General features: G+C 38.5%; 1 protein-coding gene and 1 pseudogene across 1 annotated transcript in view; one reads left to right on the top strand and one right to left on the bottom strand.

Moving 5' to 3' along the window:
- Positions 1-20,703, top strand: part of SYT9 (synaptotagmin 9) — a 161,871-nt gene that overhangs the window by 97,483 nt on the left and 43,685 nt on the right. The window contains exons 4-6 of the mRNA XM_039863475.1: positions 13,490-13,610; positions 15,080-15,251; positions 17,364-17,493. Of these exons, the coding sequence (XP_039719409.1) occupies positions 13,490-13,610; positions 15,080-15,251; positions 17,364-17,493 (423 nt within the window). The remainder of the gene's footprint in view (positions 1-13,489; positions 13,611-15,079; positions 15,252-17,363; positions 17,494-20,703) is intronic.
- On the bottom strand, positions 8,824-8,942 carry LOC120603278 (uncharacterized; annotated as a pseudogene).

Genomic DNA, 20,703 nt, shown 5'->3' on the forward strand with positions numbered 1-20,703 from the left:
ACTGAGAAACTGAGAAATTATGTAGCTTGTCCAAGTTTGTGTAATAGTAAGTGAGGTGCTAAAAATTGAACTCAGTTTCAGTCAGTTGCACTGTATGTCTAGGCTTCAGGGCCTTCAACACCAGTTAAGTCATCTCCCTGTTTATACTCCAAACTTCAGGTACCGCTCTTCAGAAGCAAATACTTTCAAATACTTTGATTCTTTTAAAATTTACCTCTATTTATTTTTTAAATGCTTTATTTAGATTTAGTTTTAGATTTCTATTGAATTTTATTATGGAAGATGAGAATTTAGCTCATAAGTTCACTACGTACACATACTCTTCCCTCCCCCATCTTCTCAAAATAGTTATATCATAAATTTGTAGAGATAATGATTCATGTGTAATCATGCTATGTAAACTTAGTTTATAGCTGAAGCATGCAGTGTGCTGTGATTACATTGTCTTCCCCCAGACCTAACCCTGGGGAGTGGTCATTTGTATCTCTGGCCTTGCTCTTTCCGGTGATCTCCGTACTCATATCTAATTGGCTATCTAACATCCCCATTTGGATCTCACGTTTAACATATGCAAAACTGAGTTCTGGGCTTCTCCCATGGCCCAATGCCTTCTCCCTCTTCACTTCCACCATTCCATTAACTTAGGCTGAAAATACTGGAATCATCCTTGACTTCTCTCTTTCTATTGTTTATTAGAAAATCCTGTTTTATCTTCAAAATGTAATGACTTCTCTCACTCTCTACTGCTTCTCTGGACCAAGCCACGTCACCTCTCACCAGGTTCATTGCAACAATCTCCTAAGTGATGGCCCTGCTTCTGCCCCTGTCCCTAGACTATTCTCAACATAGCAGCCTGGGTGATCCTGTTAATATAAAGTCACATCGTGCTACTTTTCTGCTTCAGCTTTTTTAATGGCTCCCAGTTCCACTCAGGACGTAAGCCAACATCCTTTTAGTAACCTACATCATCTGGTCCCCCACACCTCTCTGACCTCATTGTTTTTCCTCTCTTCCTTTTATACTATGTCTTTTCCCTTCCTCAGACGTAACAAGTCAGCCCAGCCTCAGGTATGTGCTCTTGCTCCTTGGTCTGTGCAACCTGTCAACATTGCTTTAACCCCCTTCTCTACTTTTTTTCTCTCCATTTTACCATACGTGTGTGTTATATGTGTATTTGTGTGTGTGTATAAAATTAATTTTGCTCATTGTCTGACTTCACACACAAGAAATTATGCCTCATAATGGCAAACGATTTTTGCCTGTTTGCTTCACTGATGGATTCTCAGCACCCAGAAGAGTATCTGGCAGATAATTGCATTCCATAAATGTTTGTCGAATGAAGAATAAACAAATAAATTATCTTGGTTTTATTTGCCAGGTGTGGGTGTGTGTGTCCATGCACCTATCACTAATTCATCCAAAATTCTGTCAGACATCTAAGCCTCTTAATAAATACACCAAGTTTCCTTTCTTTCTGTAGAGCAGGGGTCCGCAATCCCGCAGCCATGGACCATTACTAGTCTGTTGCCTGTTAGGAACTGGGCCACACAGCAGGAGATGAGTGGCAGGTGAGCGAATGAAGCTTCCTCTGCATTTGCAGCCACTCCCCAGCACGAGAATCACTGCCTCAGCTCCACCTCAGATCATCAGGCATTAGATTATTCTCATAGGAGTATCGGTCCCTGTTGCCAAAAAGATTGGGGACCACTGCAGAGGACAGCCTTCTAGGGCAGAGAACAGAAAGTGGTGTGGAGAGACAAATGAAGAGAACCGGTATGTAAGACAAATGTCCATACATGCGTGAGTTTATTTCTGAGTTCTATACAACTCCATTAGTCTATTTGCCCTACACAAATGCTACACTAGGCCAGTCCATTCTGGACACTGGTCCAGTAGCATTCTAATAAGTTTTCTTCTCCAGTAAAGTAAGGTCTCCCAATTTGTTCTTCAAGATGATCGTGACTATTTTTGGATGTTTTCATGTTCAAATAAAATTTAGGATCAGTTTGTCAAGTTGCAGTCGAATTGGAATTACATATAGCCTGTAGATCAGTTTGGAGAATATCTTTATTAATATAAAGGCTTCCAATCTATGAAAATGGTATATTTTTTTATTTATTTAAAACTTCATTAATTTTACTCAATAATGCTTTATATTTTTTCAGTAAAGAAATATTGGACATTTTGGGGTAAATTTATTCCAAGATACTTGATTTTTTCAGGCTATTTTAAAGAGTATATTTCTATTTTTATTTTTTACCTATTTTTCTGTTATAGAAAAGTGAAATTTATTTTTGTCCACTGACTCCATATCCATCAATTCATAAAACATCAATAATATGCTTATTAATCCAAATAATTTATAGTTTTTTGGATTTTTTTACACATATCTAACAAAAATGATGAAATAATTCTTCATCAACACTTTATACCTTTTATTTCTTTTTATGCCTGACTTCACTAGCTAGGACCTCAAGTACAACATAGAATAGAAGTAGTATTCTTATTTTTTTTATATGTTCTTATTTCTAACATTAATTATGAAACTTTCCACACATCGGCATTAAGTACACCATTGCTGTAGCCTTCTTTTTAGATGTCCTCCATCAGATAAGCAAATCCCCCTTCCATATCAGGTTTATTAAAAGCCGTTACTGTAAGTAAATGCTCGATTTTATCATATTTTTCTACATTCATTTAGATAATTACATGATTTTTTCTCTTTATCTGTTATATTTTTATGTGATTCATAAATTTATTCTGAGCTGGCCCTAAACAGAATTACTTGCAGTAAATGCTCCTGCAGTTTTGCCTTTACACAAAAATGTTCACTAAAATTGAAAAAGAAGGTATCAGTATTAGGACACACACACACACACACACACACACGGCAGATTTGAGTAATGGTTTTACTGTTTTGTTTTTATTCAGATGTAATTGACATATAACATTGTGTAATCTTTATTCTGTTATAGACAATTTTGTTTTTATAATTTCATATGTTAATTCAACCTTGTAAACTGGAGATAAAACACATCTGTTAGTATTATAATCATTTTTGTGTTTTTCTGCATTCAGTTATCTAACTTTTTGTTTACTTTTTTAATCTCAGCTCAGATATAATTGATCTGTAATTTTGCCTTTCTTGTAATGGCCATCTCAGATTTCGATACTCAAAATATGATGGCTTCAAAAATGAATTGTGGAGTAGTCCCTTTTTTCTATTTTTTATGAAAGTGACTGCATAATATTCACTTTATTTCTTCTCTAAGTATTTAATAGAATTTACCAGTGAACCTAACTGGGCCTGAAATTTTCTTTATGGTGATATGTTTAATTACAGATTCATTTCTTGAATGAGCCATAGAAATTCAGTCTTTTTTTCTTTATATCAATTTTATAAGATTATGTGTTTTGAAAAATTCATTCATTTTTGTCTAATTATTAAAATCTATGGATGTAAAGCTGTTTATAAAATCCTTTTATTATATATATTTTATTATTATTATTATTATGGTGACATTAATTAACAAAATCCAGTAAGTTTCACGTGTCCAGTTCAACAGTAAGACATATATATATCGTATCGTATGTTCACCGCCCATAGTTAGATTTCTTTCCGCTACCACATATTTGACCCTTTTTACCCCTTCTACCTCCCTCTTCCCTCTCTCCCCTTACCTTCTGGTAACCATTAGTCTATTGTCCATGTCCATGAGTCTCTGTTTGTCCTGTTTGTTTGTTGCTTTTAGATTTATATCCCACTTATAAGTGGTAAACAAATATATCAACTGATCACTTGAGAAAGAGATTAAAGTAAGAAAAAGAGTTCTAACTAACATCAACCATTGAGGAACAAGCAACATCAGTGAAAACAATATATCTAAATACCTTCTGGAGAAATTTCAGAAGGTACAAGTACAAAGTAAAAGTACAGAGAGACATTCTTAAAACCTCCTTGAAAGAAAAAAAAAAATCTGCAAAAGAATGGCATTAAACACCCCAGCTACGATATGAGGTACTAGGAGACATTGTGACAATATGAAATGATTCTAAGATAAAATAATTTGAACCTAAATTCCATGCCCTGCCAACTTTCTTTAAGAATTAGAGCACAATAGAGATTATTTTATTGACTACCTGTGAACCTTCAGTGGGGGAAAAAAAGATATTCAAGGACATACTCAAGCAAAATGAAATATGTATCTAAAAAGGGAATGATTTGAATTTTAAGAAACTACGGTGAGCCAAGAAATGAGAATATTTTAACTATAGTTTAATTGATTGTTAATAATTTGGCTATGAAACATAATGGAATAGTAAGAAATCATATTTTAAAAGACAAAAGCATAATAAATTCTAGGAAGAAGAAGATTTAGATACAATATTAACAAGCTTGATTTGATAGACATATAGGAGTTTATCCCCTATAAGTAGAGTATATACATCATTTTTAGGTGCATTTGAGCACAAATGAGTGGACTAGAATAGGATAGATAAGATAGAATAATATTTTAAATGGTTGAAACCATCAAGTTATATTCTCTGAACTCAAGGCAATAAAACTAGAAAATAAAAATATAGTCCTCTGTAAAATCTTGTCTTCTCAGAATTTTAAAATCCCCATTATTAGTTTATATACAAAAAAAATTAACCAATTTTAAGTGTACACATTTTGTTACCTGCATATAGTCATAGTAACCACCACCATACTCATGATATGGAATATATCTCTCATCCCTAAAGGTTTTCCAGTGACCCTTTACAGTCAATCCTCTCTTCCCACTCTTGGCCCCTAGCACCCACTGATCACTTTATTAACTGTTATTTTGCTTTTCCTAGAATTTCATTAAAGAGAGTCACACTATATGTTGTCCTTTGTGTGTGCCTTCTTGCACTCAGCTTGAGGCTTTTGAGATTTTTGTTGTTTCTTGTGTTAGTAGTTTGTTTCATTTGGTTGCTGTGTAGTATTCCATTGCATGGGTATACGTTTTTTAATCCATTCATCATTTTGATGCTACATTTGGATTTCTTTTCTTTTGGGCTCAGAACAATTGCATAATAGTCTTTGGATGGATGTGTGATTTTCTTTTACTTGGGTAAATAACTAGATGTGGAATTTCTGGGTCATTTGGCAAGTGTATTTGTCTAACCTAAAGTCACAAACATACCTCTCGTGCTTTCTTCTAGAATGTTCATAGTTTCAGTTGGGGAAACTTTAGGGAAACTTCCAAACTATTTTTCTAAAATGGTTGTAACATTTTGCCTTTCCAGCTGCAGCTTATGAGAGGGTAAATTGTTTTACATCTGGCCAATAATTCATATTGTCAGTCTTATTAGATATTCTAGTGGGTGTGTAGTGGTATCTCACTATGATTTAATGTAATTTCGATGAAGTGTCTGTTCAGATCTTTTGTCCATATTTTTGTCAGGTTGTTTCTCTGACTTGTAGGAATTTTTTATATATTCTGGATGTAAGTCCTTTATTAGCTATATGTTTTGTAATATGATCCTTCAGCCTATGGCTTAGCTTTTCCCTTTCCTAACAGTGTGTTTTGGAGAGCAAACATTTTTAACTTTACTGAAGCGGTTTATCAGTTTTTTCTATGATGCTTTGTGCTTTTTGTGTCCATCTAAGGAATCGTTGTCTAACCTAAAATCACAAACATTTTCTCTTATGCTTTCTTCTAGAATTTTCATAGCTTTAGTTCTTAATGATCCATTTCCAGTCGATAATTATTTTATATTATGTGAAGAAAAACCATGGTTCTTTTTTTCCCCAAACCGAGATCCAACTACTCCAGTATTATCTGGTGAAAGAGTATCTTTGCTTCATTAAATTATGTGGCACCTTTCTAGCAAATCACTTGACAATATAAATGAGGGTCTACTTCTGGCCTCTTCATTCAGTTCCGTTGATTAATATGTCCTTTTGCCAGTACCTCATGATGTTGATTACTATAGTTTTATTCTGTGTTTCATTATCAGGTAGTGTTAAGTCCTCCAACTTTGTTCTTTTTCAAAATGATTTTTAATGTTAAAGGGTTTTTTTGCACTTCCATATAAATTTTAGAATCGATTTGTCAACATCTATGAAAGGTATATTGATTGGGCTTTTGATTTAAATTGTATTGAATTTACAGATCAATTAGGGAAGAATTGTTATTTTAATGGTGTTGAATCTCTTGCTCCATAATGTGAAATATCTCTTCATTTATTTTTTATCTAATTTTTCTCAGCAATTTTTTATAGTTTTCGATGTACAGATTTTGCACATAATTTTCTAAATTTATCCATAAGTATAAATGTAAATGTATTTGTATTTTAATTCTCAATTCTTTTGTTTCCAGTATGCAGAAATAATATTTCTTTATATTGCCCTCGCTGGCCTTGCTAAACTTATTTATTTTAATAGCTTTTTCTAGATTCATGAGGATGTTCTCTATAAACAATCATGGCATCTGCAAATAAGATGGTTTTATTTCTTCCTTTTTAATGTGAATGTCTTCTATTTCTGCCTTATTTTACTGGCTGGACCCTCTAGTACACCACAGAATAGAACTGGTGAGAGCAGACATCTTAGCCATATTCCCTAGTCTTAGGAAGAAAGTGTTCAGTCTTTCATCATTAAGTATAGTATTAACTAGCATTTTACAGGTGTCTCTACAAATAGAAAGAAGTCTCCTTCTGTTCCTAGTTTGCTGATAGCTTTATCCTGAATGGGTACTGACTTTTGTCAAATGATTGTTTTGTACCTATCAATATGGTTTTTCTATTTTAGTATTTTGATATAGTGATTTACCTTAAGATTTTCAACGGTTAAGCCAAACTGGACTTCCCAGGAAAAATCCCACTTGTTTACTATGTTGCTGAGTTTGGTTTGCTAAAATGCTATCAAGGATAATTGTGTCTATGTTCATGAAGATACTTGTCTGTAGTTATAATATCTTTTTCTATTTCTAGGATCAGGATATTGCTGTCCCCATATAATGAGTTGAGAAATGTTCTGACCTCTTCTGTTATCTGGAAAGGCTTATGTAGAATTGGTATCATTTCTTTCCGAAATGGGCTGGAGTTTTCTTTGTGAGAAAGTTTTTAATTATGACTTCAATTTATTTAGTGGATATAAGACTATTCCGGTTATCTATTTTTTTTTTCCTTAGTTTTAGTATAATGGTTCTTGTCTTTCAAGTAATTTGTTCATTTTATCTAAGTTGTCACATTTATGGGGATAAAAATTGTTTATAATACTCCCTTATTATTTTAATTTTATAGTATCTGTACAGATGTGCCCACTTCCATTTTTGATGTTGATAATTAATATTTTTATTTTCTTTCCTGATTAGTCTTGTCAGGATGTTGGTTTCATTGGTTTTTCTGTAGTGTTTCCATTTTTTTATATTTCATTGTTTTCTACTCTTATATTTATTATTTTATTTATCATTTTGTGTTTGATTCTCTCTCTCTCTCTCTCTCTCTTTTTTTTTTTTTTTTTTTTTTTGGTGGTCCTAAGTTGAATCTCAGACTTTTGTATTAAGGTGATACTTCTGTTTGCATAAAACATTTTATGCTATAAATTTCTTTATAACCTCTGCTCTGGCTGTGTCCTACAAATTTTGATATGCTGTTTTCATTTTCATTCTGTCAAAATAATTTTTAATACCACTTGCTGGCTTTTTGTTTGTTTGTTTGTTTGTTTTCTTTTTTTTTTTTTTTTTGCCTGTGTGTAATTTAGAAAAGTATTATTTAACTTCCAAATATTAGGTGATTTTCCAGATATCTATGATTGAATTCTAGTTTAATGTTATTCTTGTTGAAAAACATACTTTGTATGATTTCAGTCTTCTTGGATTTAATGGTGAATGTTTGGTGTATACTTGAAAAAAATGTGCATTTTGCTGTTGTTGGATGGAGTATTAATGGATAGAGTAAATGTCAATGAGGTCAAATTGGTTGATAATATTGTTCAAGTCCATTATATCCTTATTTTCTCCTTGCTTGTTTAATCAATTACTGATAAAGCAGTATTGTTTCTCTAACTCTCTAACTCTGTTTGTGGATTTGCCTATTTCTCCTCTTATTTCTCTTAGACTTGTTTAAGATATATCAAAGGATTATGTCCTCTCAATGATTTGACCCTTTATTAATGAAATATCCCCTTTCTCCTGATAATATTTCTTGATTTGAAATCTTCTTTGATATTAATATAGCTAGTACAACTTTCTTTTGGTTAGTGTTTACATGGCCTAATTTTTCATGTTCTTTATAACCTTTATCATGATATTTGAAGTGGGTTTCCTGTAGACAGCATATATAGTTGAGTTTAGCTTTGTTATGCTATCTGACAATTTCTGTCCTTCCAATTGAAGTTATTAGATATAGACATTTAATGTAATTATCAATATGGTAGAGTTCACAACTACCTTTTTTATTTAGTCCATCTGTACATTTTTTTTCCTGCCTTTTTTTGGATTGAGTATTTTATGGTTCCATTTTATCTTCAATAATAGCTTATTACATATACCTATTAGTTCTTTTAGTGGTTACTCTATTCTTTATAATATACATCTTTATATTATTTTATCTAATATTTATTGTTTTCTTTCTTCTGATCACTTTTCTTTTAATTTGTCATTATTTTCTGGTTTCTTAGAGTAGAAGCTAAAGTTATTGACTTGAGATTTTTCTTCTTGTGTAATACAGGCATTTTTTAGTGCTATAAATTTCCCTCTAAGTGCTGCTTTAGCTGCATTTCACAAATTTTAATATGTTATGTTTTCATTTCTTTTAGTTCAGAGTACTTTCTTTCTTTTTTTTTTTAAACACCTACAGCACCTGGTATTCCTAGGTAGTCTCCCATCCGAGTACTAACCAGGTCCAACCCTGCTTAGCTTCTGAGATCAGACAAGATTGGGCACATTCAGGGTGGCATGACTGTAGACTCAGAATACTTTCTAATTTCTCTTTTGATTTCTTCTCTTATCCATGGGTTATTTAGAAATATGTTATTTAGTTCTCAAATATTTGGAGATTTTCCAGACAACTTTTTGTTATTGATTTCTAATTCATTTCCATTGTAGCCAGAAAATATACTTTGAAACTTCTCAAATTTAATTGAGACTTGTTTTATGGCCCAGAAATGATCTATCTTGTTCAGTGTTCTGGGTACCCTTGAAAAGAATGTATACTCTGCTGCTGTTTGGTGGAGTGTTTTTTTAATGCTAACATAGTTAGCCCAAATTAGTTGATAGTGTTGTTCAAATATTCAAATTTTTGGCAATAACTTGTTTATCCTCACAATTCTGTCAATTTTTGCTTTATATATTTTGAAGGTATGCTATCGGTTGCTTAAATATTTAGAATTGTTATGTGCTTTTGATGAATTGACCTCTTTATCATAAAGAAATGACCTTCTTCCTGGTAATATTCATTGCTCTGATATATACTTTATCTTATATTAATTTAGCCACACCAGATTCCTTTTTATTAGTGTTAGTATGACATATCATTTTTTATTCTTCTACTTTTAATCTACTTATTGTTTTATATTTAAGTAAATTCCTTGTAGAGAGCATAAAATTGGATCTTGCTATTTTATTGAATCTTTGTCTTTTATTTGGATGTTTATATCATTTACATTTGATGCAATTATTGGAATAGTTAGGTTTAAATTTAACATCTTACTATTTTTTTTTCTTTCTTTCAGATTTGTCTTTTCTGATCCTATTCCCTTTCTCTTTTTTCTGTCTTCTCTGGATTAATTTAACATTTTAAAGCATTCATTTTATCTCCTTTTTTGGTTTATTAGCTATAAATCCTTGTATTATCTTAGTCATTTCTCTTAGGTTTATAGTCTACATCTTTATATGTACAACCTAACTTAAAGTTATATTATACTACTTGTACTCTATAAAGTACAAGAACCTTACAACAGTTCTAGCTTCATATATTCCCAATGAATAACCTCAATAAAATGAGAATTTCTCTTTCTCAGTAGTGATTTTTCAGTCTCAGAGAGGATTGTAAGTGGCCCTGTTTGGGTTACATACTCATCCCTGAACAGACAACAGTATACTGGGGCAGAATATTTTGGAAAGCCTGACTTCCTGCTGCAGCCCTAATAGAACTTCATAGAATTGGGAAAGAGCTCACCAGAGGAACCTAGGAAGAGAAATGCAAAAGTGTACTAGTTAGACAAAAACTAGAGCTATCATAGACCACTACAGGCAAACATATTACAGAAAGAGTTTACAGATTGGAAGGTAGAGAATTTGCACATGCTTGCTAAAATTTTCCAATATATCTTGCCAGTAATACCGAATTTGGCCACACAAAGCGGGAGCAAATGAAGCATTTCTCTGTATGACATTTTAGTTTCCCTCGTACCCCTCAAGGCACTCAGCCACCAGTGACACTTCTACTGTCTGATTCTTGTCAAGCTGAAAAAGAAGCTAAATGCTCCACTCTCCTTTTATATTTGACTTTTATCGGCATTCTGAAAAAAATTTTGCTAACAGTATAAGCACTCTGTATAAGGCAGAGTTTCTCAAGCTCAGTGCTGTTGACATTTAGGACTGGCTAATTCTTTGTAGTGAGGGGTTGCCCTGTGCGTTGTAGATTGTTTAGCAGCATCTACTCACTAGATGTCAGTGACACAACCACCTGCCCAGTTGTGAAAATCAAAAATTTCTCCAGGTAGTGGCAAATGTCCCCTGGGGGAGCAAAATTGCATCTGGTTGAGGGAATATTTACAAACATCAGGATCTACAGCTTCTTGACCTCAAATTAGCATCAGGAGATGGGGAGAAAGCAGAGTTAGCATTAGGTGCCATCGACTCCTGTTTCATACCCCATCAAGCCTATCTTTCCATGTCTGTTGTTCACTACTGCAGAAACAATCCCAGTACCTGGGAAAGAGCGCTGCTCGGCAACCACAACCACAACAAATGTTAAAAGAATTAAGTGAGTGGGTGGATGGGTTAATGAATGGATGGAAGGAAGGATGGATGGATGAAAAGAAAAATGTGGATGTTTATCCACAGTGTTACTCTGGGAAAAGTAGTGACATTGGTGGTATGTACTTAAGAAAAAAGAGAGATTTTACTGTTTTACTTAAAAATTTCTGTATTTGAATTTTATCATTTTTACTTGTATAACTTAGAAATTTTTGAATGATTTCTTTTTAAAGCACTTGGAGATCAAAGCAAGCATTTTCTCTTTGATAATCATTTCTTTCATTTGCCAGGGGTTGTTCTTTTTTAAGTACAAATGTGGACTTTAGTCCTAGTTCACATTCTGAATATATTACCACCTCTGAAGCTTGATTTCTTTTTTCCTTTTAACTCATGAGAAAACAGCCATATAATATAAATATTTGTGAATGGAGTTTGTGTTGGAAAAAATGTACTTAACACAAAAGTAACCTGACACATCACGTTCCACTCTGCATTGGCCTTGAAGGCAGGGACTGGAGAGCATGCATTGTTACATCTTGAACCCTACAGAGGTTGTGTGGTATGGGCCCTCAGGAATTATATGCTGAAAAGGTTGATGATGATGAAGCTTCACAGGCATGATCTGGTTACTCCTGTTTTACTTTGTCAAACCAAGATTTTCTGGGCAGGATGAGAGGAGTGGAGGAGTGAGCTAGGAGCAGTTAAGCCCTCCAAAAGAAGAACAGGTGTCGGGGCCTTTCTGCTTAAGGCAAAGGAGTAGGCCAGGGAGTAAGGAAGGAAAACAATAATTTGTGGGGCTAGCTGTTGCTTCTCTCTCCTGTGGCACCAACGAGAAGCTGGGTCAGAATGTCCTTCGGTGAGAGCAGAAATTCCTCTTGCAGTAGGGGACCCAGCACAAAGCAGTCCAGCACCTGTCCCATGTGACCGCCCCCTACTCCTTAGAATTCTCATCTCTCCCCCTCACCTCCACCCCAGAGAAAAAGGCCCAGCCACCTGGGTCTCTTGAGGTCAGGGTTCCAGGAACTGGAGAGCCTGGCTTGTGAGGTGAGGTCATTTATTTGCATGAGGCATGTGATACACAAAGATATAAAACAATCCATCTGCCTTAGTGACCAAACAGATTCCCTTCACCTCAGCCTCCAGCAGAAGCTGTCAAGGCAGGGAGGTTGGGCGAGGTGACCTTCCAGCTGAATCTGTGCTTCTAAAAATAGAAGCATCCTTGGAGAATTGAGAAGGAGAGGGGAGACTGGATGTTGAGGGCAAAAACTGGACTCCCCAGAGCATTGTCACTATGAAACTGTATTAATTAGACACAGGCACCCAGCTCAGTAACCTAAGGTATCACTGAAATCGAAACTAAATGAACTGGCTTCTTTTTTTTCTTTTTTCCGGTTACACTCTCCCCGGGCTAAAAAGGAGAAAGACAATCATATCTTCTGACCTATTTGAATGGCTGCATACTGCCTAAGGAGCTGTCTTCCCCAGCAGAGGGCAATGGAGGCTCCTTAGAGATATACCAAGAGGAGGCAAACACTACAGCAAAGTGGAAGCCCCCAGGGGGTGCAGTAGGGGCCTGAGGGTTCTGGGTCCCACCTGTCTCTCCCTGCGTGGAGACTGCAAAGGGGCTCTGTCTGAGGCTGGGTGTGTCCAGGGCTGTGGATCTGTAGGGTCACCAAGTGCCACTCTTGGGCTTTTGAGGGTCCTTGTTCAGAGCCGTGTAGGGACTGATGAGGTGTTTCCAGGGTCCAGTGGAACTGTTTGCTGGTCTGCATAGGTTGTGCGGCCAGCCAAAAGGCTGTGTCTGTGCGTGGAGTATGTCACGTGCGTCTTTGATATTAATGTGTGTGTGTGTGTGTGTGTGTGTTTTAGAATTAGGGGTATTTGCAGGAGTTTACAGAGGTACTGTGGCAAACTTGGGACTGTAGGGGAGTATGTGGGGGTGTGGGGCAGGGATGCATATGGACAGTGACTATTTGGAGGACTTTGTGGGCCCATGTGGAGCCTGTGGGGAAAGCTGTGGGAGAGGCTCCAAGGGGCTGTATGGGGAGCTGTTTGAGAGACTGCACAAGGCTGCATGGGCTGTGTGCAGAGCATGTGCATGTCCAGGGCTGTATGGGGGACTACACAGTACTGAGGGACACCTCTTTGTGTAGCTTTGTCTTGTGGGCTCTGTGAGGATTGTGGTAGGGATATGAATGGAGACACATGGGTGACTCCATGGGGAGTCTTCTGCTCTAGGCGCTGTGTTCCGGGCCACAGGACCTGCAAGTAGCTAGATAGAAGGTGGCAGAGGCCCTGGATGGCCTCCACAGCTTCACCATCCAAAGATGCACTGTGATTCCTTAGGATGCGGGACCCCAGAAGCGCAGGCATTTATTCTTCTCATGTGACTGATGGAAGGAAAGAGGCACCAGGGATTCCCGAGATGAGCCAAAGGAGCAGTACCAAGCCTTCCAGTGCTGCCCGGCAGCTGATGCTTTTGCACACTGGGCTGGAGACACTTTATGATGCTTCTGTTTGTGCTTTCTCAACAGGACAACGTGGATCTTGGAGAGCTGATGTTTTCCCTCTGCTACCTTCCAACAGCTGGCAGGCTGACCATTACCGTGATAAAAGCAAGGAATCTAAAGGCAATGGACATAACAGGAGCATCAGGTGAGACATTCTCTAATTCATACTTCCTCGTATGTTCTATTGTATGTAGTACCTTATGAAGTTTCTAGTAGCATAATAAAACACATGAACTCTGGAACCAAACTTCCTAGGTTTGATCTCTGTCCTAATACCTATGTGACCTTGGGCAAGTCACTTAACCTCTCTGGGCTTCGATTTGCCATCTGTCAAATGAGAGTAATAATAATTGGCTCATTGGGTTGTTATAAGGTTAAATGAATTAATAAATAGAAAGCCATAAGAATAATGCCTGGTACATATTAAATGCTACATAGTATTAGCTGCCATTATTATTATTATTTTCCTCTCTTAGGTCTTCTTCACTATAATTGTGAACCGGACCTACAGTTCACATGTGCCGAGATAGCTTATCTAATTGGATCTTTTCTCAGATGTAAGCAGTTACTATCTCGGGCTCATTAAAGATTGAAGATTACTACATCCTTATAAAAGGCTCATCAGTGAACTAAGCAGTTTTGTTTTTCCAGTGAATTGAGCATGTACCTTAAATTCTAAACCCTAAAAAAAAAAAAGTCCCAATATGCAGTTTCTAACATACAAGTTCACAAGCAACTTCTGCTGAGGCTGTTGAAATAGGGTCATAAAATACCCAGTCCACTATCTGTCGTCACTGAAATCAAAGGACATCAGCTGCAGTATGTTCTGCTTTCTCTACTCCAGTGTTTTTCTAAGCAGAAAAAAAGATGCTCCATCTGGCCCTCTAAGTCCCTCCTAGACAGTGTGGGAGTTGGCAATGCATGGTTATGCAGGTGACGAGAGAAGGAGCATTCCCCACTGAGCAGTAGGATAGTGAGATGGAACCAGGAAGGTCCCACCTGAAGCAGAGACCAGCCTGTCACCTGTCAGCCCAGCATTGCACCACAGGCAAGCCTGTGTCCTTTCTCTCTCTGATGTGCTGAGCTGCTTCCTGCTTTGCAACCCATCCACAGGCAGCTCTGGGGCTTGAGGCCCCTGCACTTATGGAAGTCCACCCCCTAAAATTCTCCCTTTCCTCTAGGAATTCAGCTTCTCTATTTCCTAAAGACCTGATGTTTAGGAAGAGATTGTCTGGGATGGTGCAGAGTCGGAGCCTACAACCTGTTTGCTCACGCCTTGGAAGTGCCTTTGCATTTCTCTTCCCATCACAGCCAGGCCGGTTGTGAATTCTAGCTGGAACGGTTTCTAATTTGGTAACAGATGTTTTCACACTATTTTTAAATTCCACATATTTTGAGGAGACAGTGTCCTGTACATTTTCGTGAATGAATGACTTAATTATCCTAACTCTAGTCTCTGCCCAGGCATCATATTAATTAAAATCCTCAAACTCCAGCCCACAGGCACATAAAGGAGTGCTATATACATAGTCCATGAAACTCCACAATGATAAAACTGCCGACCTAAATCTACATCTAATCTCATAGCACCCCTGCTTCTCATGGTCTGTACAGATCCGTACGTGAAAGTCTCGCTGATGTGTGATGGCAGACGGCTGAAGAAGAGGAAAACATCCACCAAGAGGAACACCCTGAATCCTGTTTACAATGAAGCCATAGTCTTTGACGTCCCTCCCGAGAACATTGACCAAATCCACTTGTCCATAGCAGTCATGGACTATGACCGGTGAGATACCTGGAGCTCTTTCTCAGTACAAGTCTTCTGTGCCCAGGGAGGGCAGAGGGGGAGTGCAGCCATAGAGTCTTAGCTGGCATCTGGGCCACAGGAAATGACTCGGATGAGCAGCACATGGAAAATTGATTGACAGGGAGTCTAAAAACCATGATGTAGAGTTGGGTTAGCAAAGTGCCTCTTGGCTCTCCCATTCTTTTCTCCCCCTTTTTTATGTCTTTCTCTTTCTCCATTCTCCCCTGCCCCCATCTTGTCCCCTCTCCACTCCTGCACACGCCCTAGAATCTCAGGTTGGAGAACTGTGGCCCCACCGGTCATAATCATCTCTTATGCAATCCCGACTGGCCTTTATGGAAAGATTCCAGTCAAAACAACAGAGTGATTACTTTAGCCAGACCATCAATATTTTTAAATATGTAACTTTGTTATTTTTTTTTCCTTTTCCCATTGTGTTTAATAAAGATCATTTCCATCCACTTAAGTCTGAAAGCAAACACAGAAATGTTCTCTTGAAAATGCTAGAATCAGTATGGATGACAGGGTACATTAAAATGTATAAGATGCTCGACTTTCTAATTAATACAGCGCAGAAGAGATATTTATAGCCTACATTTTAGCCAATTGTGTATTTAAAGGACAGATTTGAAAAACAGTCACTTTAATATGCAAAGGAAGTACCAACAGGGAATTATACATGTTAAACCAGTCATTAGACTGAAATGAAAAGTCTCTTTTTAATTGGAAACCTCCCACGTGGTCTGGGCACAATTACGAAAAAAATCATTCTGCTCCTAATATAATCTCACAAATATTACTTGTAGCTAAAAATTTTCTCACATACCCCTGAAATATCAGCAAGGAAGCTCCAGTGCCCTGAACACTCTTTCCAGCAGTTGCCTGGGTGGGGCAAAACCATCTTCCAACCCAGGGAGCACATGGGTTGAGTCAGCTGCCCACGGGCGTGACAGTCCACCCTGGGCAGTAGACTCCTCCTATCTCTTCTGGATGACACACAGCACCAGTAGTGTCAAGGCCACAGGAGGGGACATTGCCCACCAACCATGGAGAGCTAGGCCAGCATTTTTAAGCTATTGCCAAGTTTCCCGCATCGACAAATCTGATTATGTGAGCTCTGCTTCAGTTCAATTCTCGGTAAACTCATGAATCTGGCCTGGAAAAATCCATGGCAGAATTCATGGGGCTTCTGCATGCAACTGATTTTAATGAGCGTAAACTCAAGTCTACTTCCCCACCTTATCTCTTCCCTACTCCCTATATACAAATAGGAGAGAAATCACTCTTCTTTGCAGGAAGGAAAAAGAAAGAAAGTCTGTGAGTTTGGATCCCAAAGAATTAAAGGATGGACCATGTCATTCTAGTTATGCAAAGAATTTCTCACCAAAATCTGCTAAGGAAAAAAAGAGACGGGTGAGCAAGGCAAGGATCAACCCAGGGAATGTTTCAGAAATATTAACCCTCAGTTAAAGGAGCTAGGTATCTTTCTACAGTAGGGAAATCAAGTTGAATCAAAGAAGCAAAGCTAGATTTGGAAGGCAGGAGGGAAGAGCATGAGAAAACATGTTCTCTAAAGGGGGGAAGCAAGACCTGGGGGCCTCCTCCACTCTTCCCACTTTGTGAGCTCAAGACAATGGCTGCCAGATCCAGAGCTGCCCCTTATCCATACTTGGTTGCCTCTTGCAGAAATTTGAGCAGCCGTTATTGCAATAAACTTTCAGGTGCCCCCTTTTTATTATATGGATTTGGAGGCCTGGAGATCATCCTCCTTCCAGAACCAGAGGTGACATTCTTAGCATGCATAAAGAAACTCTGAACCTAGGGTTTTTTGAGAACAAGCTAAGCCATGCCATGTGATGTTTTCACACTATGAAAGCCTAGATCTGTGAGGGGCAGATTTTGCTCTTCTTCTCTGTGCCAGCAAGTACAAAATTGGACTCCAAATCCTATTGGCTGTTACACTTGGCCTGTAGTTTTAAATTAGGGAATGAAAAGAACCACCCCTTTCCCTAATTCCTCTATTAGTTTGAGTAACTGTTGCTCTTACAGACCAAAATTTTAAGAAAAAACTATTGTGGGCCATTTTCACAGTGTAGGTCACAATGAGATCATCGGTGTGTGTCAAGTAGGCAACGAAGCTGAGAGGCTTGGCAGAGACCACTGGAGTGAAATGTTGTCGTATCCTCGGAAGCCCATCGCACACTGGCATTCTCTGGTGGAGGTAAGACCCGACGACCACTCCCTGCGCCATTTTATGGAAGAATAAATGCTCGATTGTTGAATGCAGGGGCCGCCAAAATGTGAATATGCCAGGGTCTGCAGTTCCTGGTTGCATTTCCTGGGGCTGTTAGGAATTGCATTCAATCTGAGGTTGAGTCTATGATGCCCACCAGCCTGGCGGGTTTTGAGCAGTGATCAGGGACCATCCTTCACGTTGATTATCTTTAAGAAAGATCAGGAGTCTCTGATTCTGTGTTATGGCTTCGGGTTAACATTTGAAGGACATCTGCAAGATCTGAGTGAGTGTGGCATTTCAGGCCATCATGCAGTGACTTATGCTTGGTGTCAGAAAGAACTCGAGACTGGGAGAGAAGAGGCCTGGATTCTAGGACTGATTCTAGCATGAACTTGTAATTCCAGGCAATATGGTTAGTATCAGATTCAACTACATATGCTAAAACTCCAAAAAACAACAGACCACAAAACAATAAGTGAAATGGAAATTTATTTGTCTTACATACAAAAGGTCCAAAAGAAGGTAATCTAGGGTGTTGCAGTGGTTCCATGATCAACAGAGAAACCTAGACGTCTTCTCTTTCTGTTTCACTGACCTACTGTGGCTTTTTTTTAGGGGATGGGGGGTGGGTGGGCGGAGTCATCACCTCATTGTACAATAAGGTTGCTAAGCTCTAGCCATCGCATATCTTATAAGCCATAGAAAGGTGGCTAAAACTCACACATTCGTTTTTCAAGGATTTTCCTTAATGTCTCATGCAACACTGGTACTTAAAACTAACTTAGTCTCAAGTCACAGGGTCATGTGTGGGAAATGTATTCTTTTTGTCAGATAGAAATGTGCCCAACTAAAACCTAGGGTTTTGTTTATAAGGAAAAAGAGGAGAGTGGATATCTGGGGGCAATGGGTCATTATTCTGCGTCTGACACCCCCATTCATTCACTTACTCTCCCGTCATTTGCTTCTCATGTATTCCTCCCTCATTCATCTTTGCTCATTGACTCACTCTCTTATCTATTTACTAATTCTCTCCAAAATAAATTGCATTCACTAGGTAACATTTCTGAGGGTCAAATGCCATATTAGCTATGGAAAATAGATGTGAATAAGAAACCACCCCTTCCCTTGAAACGCTTACACACCATAAGAGAGACAAAATGTGGCATGTAAACTTGTCATTAACAAGCACGTTCATAAGCATTATCATCCGCATCCAGTGCTGCAGAGCACAAAGGAGGGCAGTGTTTGTTGCGCTTATGTGAGATTGTCCACGAAGCATTTCTCCCTCCTGCGCTTGATAAGTGAAGAGAACTGAGCTGCTGGGATCAGGGACACCAGGGAGCATGGGTTCCAGTCAAACGACTTTCCTCTTACTCTCCCAGTGCAGACAGCTCTGCCCTGCTGCAAATCCATCCTGAGGCCACGACCTGAATCTTGCCCAGTGTGGCTTCTGCTGCCATTAACAGTCAGGTGAGTCTGGTTGAAGTAAACGTGCAAGACAGCTGTAGAGAGGCAGAGAGGCCCCACATCAGCCCTGGGGACAAAAGGACAGTCTTCCTTTATTGGAGATTGTGCCAGAGGGAGAAGAGCAAGACAGGCTTTAGGACCGATTCTAAGCTTCAGGGTATTCAGGGAGAGCCTAGGGCCCCAAGTTTGTAGGTCCCTGAGGACACCTCTGCCCCTGGGCCATTGAAGCCACGACTCTTTCTTTCTTGGACTCAAAATTATTCCCTAAGGGAGACCCATAGGCCCTATAACCACCTGAGAAGTAGCTGGAGGACCGATGCTGACTGAACTGTACCTCATTGCTTCTGCTTCTGGTGTAATTCTCAAAGGAATCTGTGGGCTCATTAAATTGCCTGAGCCTGTCACTAGCAGTGGCAGTTAGAGTGTCGTAATAGACTTTTTGCACCTTTATAAGTCACTGCTGACTTTCTTATTTATAATCAAGAGTGTCAAAGCTCTATGCTTCTCAAGACACAGGAAATGAGAAAGGATAAGGATTAGGGATATGGCATGGGGCTGAGGTGGGAGCCGTGATTCGGTGTACAAGCAGCTCTTTCTCCCTAACCTTGCCGGAGAGGTGCATTGTACACTGGATGGTGCAGGACACACTGGTCCTAGGCGACAGCACATGCACATGACACTGGAAGTATAGACAGTGGGCCTTGAAGGCTTCCTTCGTTGCCAAGGAAAAGATGCTATATGACTTTGGTCACCTGGGAGATATTCCTTGAACCCTGAGCGCTTGGCTTTTTGAAAATCTGTGTTTGACAGTTATATAAGTGAGAAATAAATGTTTTTAGGGTTTTAGCCACTGAAACTGGGAGACTTTAGTTACAGCAGCTAGAATTACTTTGGCAAATACAGTGGTCATTTCTTAACTGTTGCAGCGGAACTTAGGAAATGAAATGCCTGTGCCCCTTCTATGAAGGGCAAACCTAGGGAGGTCATGCCTGCCCTGTGCCTTCCTGTCTCTTTGAAATAAGTGCACAGGACTCCATATCCATTCTAAGAGGGGAAGCAGTACTTTCCCTTTTAAAAATAAATGTGCCACTATCAGAATTGGGGCACTGGTACCAGATGAGATGAAAAGCAGTATTGGAGAGGCCGCTGCACTTTGCTAACAGCTGTGAGGATGGAGGAGGCTGTAGGCGGAAAGGTTAGAAGCACTCACTTTGGAGTTCAATGGACTTAGATTCAGGTCTCTGTGCTGGCACTCACAAGCTGTTCTTCCTTTTCTCATCTGTAAAGTGGCCATAACAGCACCTATCTCACAAAGGTAGTGGTGAGAAGTAAACAATCTAATATATGTGAAGTGCAGTGGCAGGCACATAGTAAATGCTCAGTAAAGTTCTCAGTAATAATTATTATTATGTATGTATGTCCCACATTCTGAGTAACTGCTGTGTGTCCTCGTGTGACTGTCGTGGAAGATAAAAGGAAGGTTGGCAATCCCCCATCCCCCACTCCCCCGCGAGCCATGACCTCAGACTGGGGGACGGGATCATTTGCGACTTTGCTGGACACAGATGCACGTATTTAAGTTTTCTCTTCCTTCTCTTTTCTTCCTTGGCCTTAACGATAAATTATAGTTATATCCTCTTTCTTTAGATTTATGCTTTAAAGCAAAAACAGTAATTAATTTCCCATTCTCTCAATGTGGGGTGTGTGTGTGTGTGTGTGTGTGTGTGT

The sequence above is a fragment of the Pteropus medius genome, unplaced genomic scaffold (genome assembly GCF_902729225.1).
Source record: "Pteropus medius unplaced genomic scaffold, Ma_sr-lr_union100, whole genome shotgun sequence".
Classification (NCBI taxonomy): domain Eukaryota; kingdom Metazoa; phylum Chordata; class Mammalia; order Chiroptera; family Pteropodidae; genus Pteropus; species Pteropus medius.